Source organism: Dipteris shenzhenensis, chromosome 10, assembly GCF_047967505.1.
Source record: "Dipteris shenzhenensis isolate YYH24624 ecotype China chromosome 10, Dip_SZ_1.0, whole genome shotgun sequence".
In the NCBI taxonomy this organism is placed as follows: domain Eukaryota; kingdom Viridiplantae; phylum Streptophyta; class Polypodiopsida; order Gleicheniales; family Dipteridaceae; genus Dipteris; species Dipteris shenzhenensis.
Window position 1 is genome coordinate 43,731,347 of NC_141605.1, and position 5,342 is coordinate 43,736,688.

The following is a 5,342-nucleotide window of genomic DNA, read 5'->3' on the forward strand; positions in this document are numbered from 1 at the left end:
GAATTACCAACACAGGCATGAGAGCAGCTGGCGTCCATGGATGGTGAATAGGCGAGTACCTCATTGGCTAACTTCTCAAGCGGTGAGCAATAGCAACGGCTAAGGTGGTAACCCGAAGTCTAAGAAGGATGCATCCTCAAGCTAAGGGCGGTAGGCATGGCGAGCAACAGTCCAACGAACCAAGTGTGTCAAGAATAGAAGTCGGTTTTGCAATTAGTCTCTTTAGTAAAGAGAAGGGTTGTAATAGGTAGCAGAGAGGACGAGTCACATTTATTGTGGTTCACAGTCTCTCTCTCGCCTAGCTCGATATATTAGAAGCTTGCTTGGCTGAGTGCTTGATTCAAGCCGAGGGAGGCTTGGTTGTAAATAGAGTCTCATAATACAAGTGTGGGCTGAGTCCCAAAATGACAATGGGCATTTTTGAGTTGTCTCCACCCAAAAAAGGACCTTGCATTCTGTAGTCTTCTAAAAGATTTATGTAGCACTGTTCTGAGTTGGAAATGCGAAAAGTAGTGCTCAATTCAACATAGCCTTCCATCATCAATATATACCTTTGTAAGACTAGAATAAGTCCAATCATACAAATTTATAATTTTTGTTGTTCTAAAGATCAAAAATTTACAAAGAAAATAAAAGAGAAAATGAAAGAGAAGAAAAAAGAGGTAAACAAAAACTTTTATGAAAAGCAAAAGGAAGACATACTTAGCAAGCAAAGCAACACTTATGTCGTCATCAGTGCCCAAGCATAAGCAGCTATACTGGGTTTCTAAAGACCCGCGGAGTCTCTTGGGCAAACCCAGTGCTTACTAAAATACGTCAAATAAACAAAAGAGAATGAAAACAAGAAATAAAGAAGAAACGAAGTAGGTGACTTGAGCAAAAATAAACAAGCAAGTCAAGAAACAAAAACTTCCAAAAAACTAGAAACTCTCTCTCTCTCTCTCTCTCTCTCTCTTTCTTATTTAAAACATAAAAAGTTAAATGGCACTTTACACTTATGTCTCGTTTCTGCAAAGAGGCAAAAATACATTTCTAACTTAGAAAGCACAAGTATACTCAAACAAACTCTCTTTTGAAACTAAAAGAAAAACGGGCTATTCAGCTCCCCGCTTTTTGTTTTCAGCTTATGTTCAATCATTCTAAACAAAGCTAAGGCCGAAACACCATAGATAAAAGACTTCATATCTAAGAATGTGCAAACTTTTTTCATTATTTTCCTTGGATTATACCTCTTGCGTAATAGTAAAGTGATCAAATTACTACATTGAGTGATAAAAGACTCCTTAGTTGTACAAAGGCGGGAAAATCTATGGAATTGGGAAGAAATGACTCCATATTTTGCCAAATCAGAAATGTTTGAGTCAATGTGAGGCATTTTTATAATGTGTAAACCACTATATTCAGGTTGTTCACGTTTATCATATATATCAACCTCTAATCCTATGGTAGATTGAGAAAGTCTAAGATCAATGTTGGAAATAATCTTGATCCAGATTGACAATGGTGTAGGATCAAATATTCCTCTGAGAATGTGACATGAAACCAATGTGTAAAATGCATCATCAAATATTAATGCACCTTGTCATTCTCCCTTTCCATTGCGAATTGCATGGCCAATAAGCTCAGTATTGATCCACATGGCCCCCCTGTTAATTGCATACGATCAAGTTCAAATAGACCAAGCAACCATACCCTTGATGGGGTGCTTAGGAGCAGCTTGGCTGGTTCATTACACTCTGGTCCCCCATCAGGCCCAACCTTGATGCCTCGTCCTTTCCGCTAAGTGCACCAAAGTGATTGGGCAGTATGTCACATCGGTCCCTGAGTCATGTCCTATGTGAATAACATGGCAAATAAGCTCAGTATTGATCCACATGTCCCCCTTGTTAATTGCATATGATCAAGTTCAAATAGACCGAGCAACCATACCCTTGATGGGGTGCTTAGGAGCAGCTTGGCAGGTTCATTACACTCTGGTCCCCCATCAGGCCAGTCAACCTTGCTGCCTCATCCTATGCTAAGTGCACCAAAGTGATTGGGCAGTATGCCACATCGGTCCCTGAATCGTGTTGAACCACCTTGGTCTATAAAGTGGCTCTCACGTTATGATAGGCAGAGATGATCCTGAGGATGTGTTGATAGGCCCCGTATCAATGCAAGCCCTCAATAAATCACTGTCCATACACTTCTCCAAGAACCTATGAAATATCGTATGCTGCATTAGTTGCCTGCTTTCCCCTATTATGCATCTTTACCCCTATCTCCTCTGTCCATTTTATCGAATCACTTACAAAGATATCTGAAACCTTGATGGATCCTGAGGTACAGACTGGCTTTTTCATCAGCCTCCTATCCTTCATCAGGTCAATCACCTTCGCTGCATCATCTTCTTTGCCAGCTGCAGTAAAAATGTTTGACAAGGTTATGTATGGTGCTGCATCTTCTGGATCCAGCTGAAACACGCGCATTGCAGCACATTCTCCTCTCTTAAAATCAGTAAGGTTTCTACAGGCACCAAGCAAGGTTGTCCATGAGACTGAAGTAGGTTCAATTGGCATTCGTTTGATCAAGTACTCTGCCTCATCCAACAAACCTGCCCTTCCAAACATGTCAATCATGCAGTTATAGTGATCCACTGTGGGCATAATGTCATACTCTTGAATCATGGATGCAAAGCACTGGCAGGCCTCATCAACCAGACCAGCATGGCTACATGCAGAAAGAACGCTTACAAAGGTGACATCATTTGGCGCAACTCCTGCTTGTCGCATTTGGCAGTACAGATGAAGGGAATCCTTGGCCCGCCCATGCTGTGCATAAGTTGCAATTATGGCAGACCATGAGACTGCATTTCGCTCCGACATGTGATCGAAAAACATGCGTGCATCCTCCATGCTACCGCATTTTCCATACATGTTTACAAGAGCATTTCCCATCACAACATCCACTTCAAATTCACTGGCAACAATGAGGGCATGTATACGCTTTCCTTCAGCAAGGGTTGATGTGCCCGCACACGCAGAAAGAACACTGATAAATGTAACTTTGTCCTGCATTACTCCTTCCTGCTGCATTTGATCGAAGACTTGCAGAGCATCACTACCATGCTCATGCTGAACATATGCTGCAATCATTGCATTCCATGAAAATACATTCCGATGAGGCATTTTGTCAAAAATGATAATTGAATCCTTCAGGCTACCACACTTGCTATACATATTTATAAGAGCAGTTCCTACAACAACATCAGACTCCCATTTACTGCCTGCAATATGAACATGAATTTTCTTACCTTCAGCTAAAGATGCCTGGGACAAAAAAGCAGAAAGAATACAGACAAAGGTCACCTTGTCTGGCATTGCTCCCTCTCTCTTCATTTGGGTAAAAACTTCTAACGCATGTCCACCTTGCCCATGTTGCACGTATGCAGCAATCATGGCATTCCAGCAAAACTTGTCTGGCTCCAAAATTTTGTCAAATATCTGCCGTGCATCTTGTACTCTACCACATTTCCCATACATGTTGACAAGGGCATTCCTTATAACACCATCCAGGCCAAGTTCAGTGCCCACAAGGCGTGCATGCAGAAGTCGACCTACCACTTCTGCCTGGCTGGTACATGCAGATAGGAGGCTGATATAGGTAACCTGATTTGGTATTAAAGCTTCTGCTTGCATTCGGTCAAAAAGTCTCAATGCATCATGGCTATTCCCACGCTGAACATAAGCCGCAATCATGGCATTGCAGGTGATAGTGTTCCTCTCACACATATTGTCAACCATCTTCTCTGCATCCTCCAGGTTGCCACACTTTCCATACATGTTAACAAGCACATTGCCGACAACAACATCCATTTCAAATTTGCTACCCACCATGCAGGCATGCATGTACTTGCCTTCCTCTAGAGCTGCCTGATTCGCACATGCACTGAGAAGGCTAATGAACGTTACCCTATTTGGCAAGACTCCTTCACCGTCCATTTCTTCAAAAAGTTGGATGGCATCATGAATCAACCCATGCTGTACAAATGCTGCAATCATAGCATTGCAGGAGGCTATGTTTCGACCTGACATTGTTTTGAAAATCGCCTGGGCATCCTCCAGGCTGCCACACTTTCCATACATATCGAGAAGGGCAGTCCCTACTCCAACATCGGATTCATTTCCAGTGCTTATGATAAGCGCCTGCATATGCCGGCCTTTTGCCAAGGCAGTTTGGCTGGCACATACAGTAACAATGCTGACAAAAGTGGCCTTGTCAGGCATGACGCCTTCACTGAGCATTTGGTCAAATAGTTGAAAGCCACGGCTGCCTTGTCCATGCTGGGCATATGCGCCGATCATAATATTCCAAGAGACCGCATCACGTTCAGGCATTGTATCAAATATCCTCAATGCGTCTTCCAAGCCGCTACATTTGGCATACATGGTCACAAGGGCATTCCACACGACCAAATCTGTTGTGAATGTGCTGCCCATAATGCCGGCATGCATCTGCTTGCCGTTAGCTAGGTTCTCACATGCAGAGAGGATAGTTGTAAGGACATACCTGTCTGGGAGACTGCCTTCCAGTTCCATCTGATTAAAGAGATGAACAGCCTCCTTGCCGTGGCCATGCCTCATGTATGCTCTTATCATGAAGTTCCAAGAAAAACGATCTCGTCCAAGCAATTTGGTAAAAACCGTGTGTGCTTCCTCCAGAGCCCCGCAGTTGCCATACATTTGTAAGACGAGGTTTCCAAGAAAAACATTTTGTTCCAGACCACATTCGATGAGATGATTGTGGACTCGCTTACCATCCAACAGAGCCTTTGTAGCCCCACACTCTCGCAAGAGAGTAGCATAGGTGGTGGTATCTCCCTGATTTCCGGGCCAATTCAGTCGATCCAAAGCACCCTCTTTTGGTTGAGGTGGGTTCAGCAGAGCAGGTATGTCTATAATCACAGACCTCCACAGTTCTGGATCCTCCAGCGATGTGAGAAGATGGCGTTCTCGAGTCCTTCCAACCTTGAACAAATCAAGCTCGTGCCGAATTTCTTTAGCTATGCTTGTGAATTCCCATTTTCGCATTCTGCTGCTTTACACAACAATCTTGAAGTTTGAGCGGAGAGCTCCTTCTGATACCATAACTACAGATCGACTGCAGTGTGCACTCGCCAAAATCAGCCAGCTCTAATGAGTTCTGGGGTTCCTAATGGAGTTCTCATTTTCCCTTACGAGAAAACAAGGCGGCAAACCGCAGATACTGAATCCTTCTGTTTTGATGTTTTGGTATGTTGAGTGATACTGAATTCATCTTTTTTGATGTCTTTGTACCAAAGTCTTTGAGAAGTTCCAAGTTTT

The 5,342-nt window shown here is 43.2% G+C and overlaps 1 protein-coding gene across 2 annotated transcripts; it reads right to left on the minus strand.

Annotated features, from left to right (window-relative positions):
- Positions 1-1,528: 1,528 nt before the first annotated feature.
- LOC147897870 (pentatricopeptide repeat-containing protein At2g03380, mitochondrial-like) lies at positions 1,529-5,342 on the minus strand. 2 transcript variants are annotated; one of them, XR_015541629.1, is made up of 2 exons: positions 1,930-5,342; positions 1,529-1,833 (listed from the first exon to the last, which is right to left on the minus strand). XR_015541629.1 is itself a non-coding variant. In XM_087379947.1 (2 exons), exons 1-2 carry the CDS (start codon positions 5,067-5,069, stop codon positions 2,199-2,201), a joined length of 2,703 nt encoding a protein of 900 aa, XP_087236073.1. In that variant the 5' UTR covers positions 5,070-5,342; the 3' UTR covers positions 1,529-2,198. The 2 variants fall into 2 exon arrangements, 1 of the variants encoding a protein (XP_087236073.1); XM_087379947.1 differs by having other exon boundaries at positions 1,529-3,124; positions 3,293-5,342.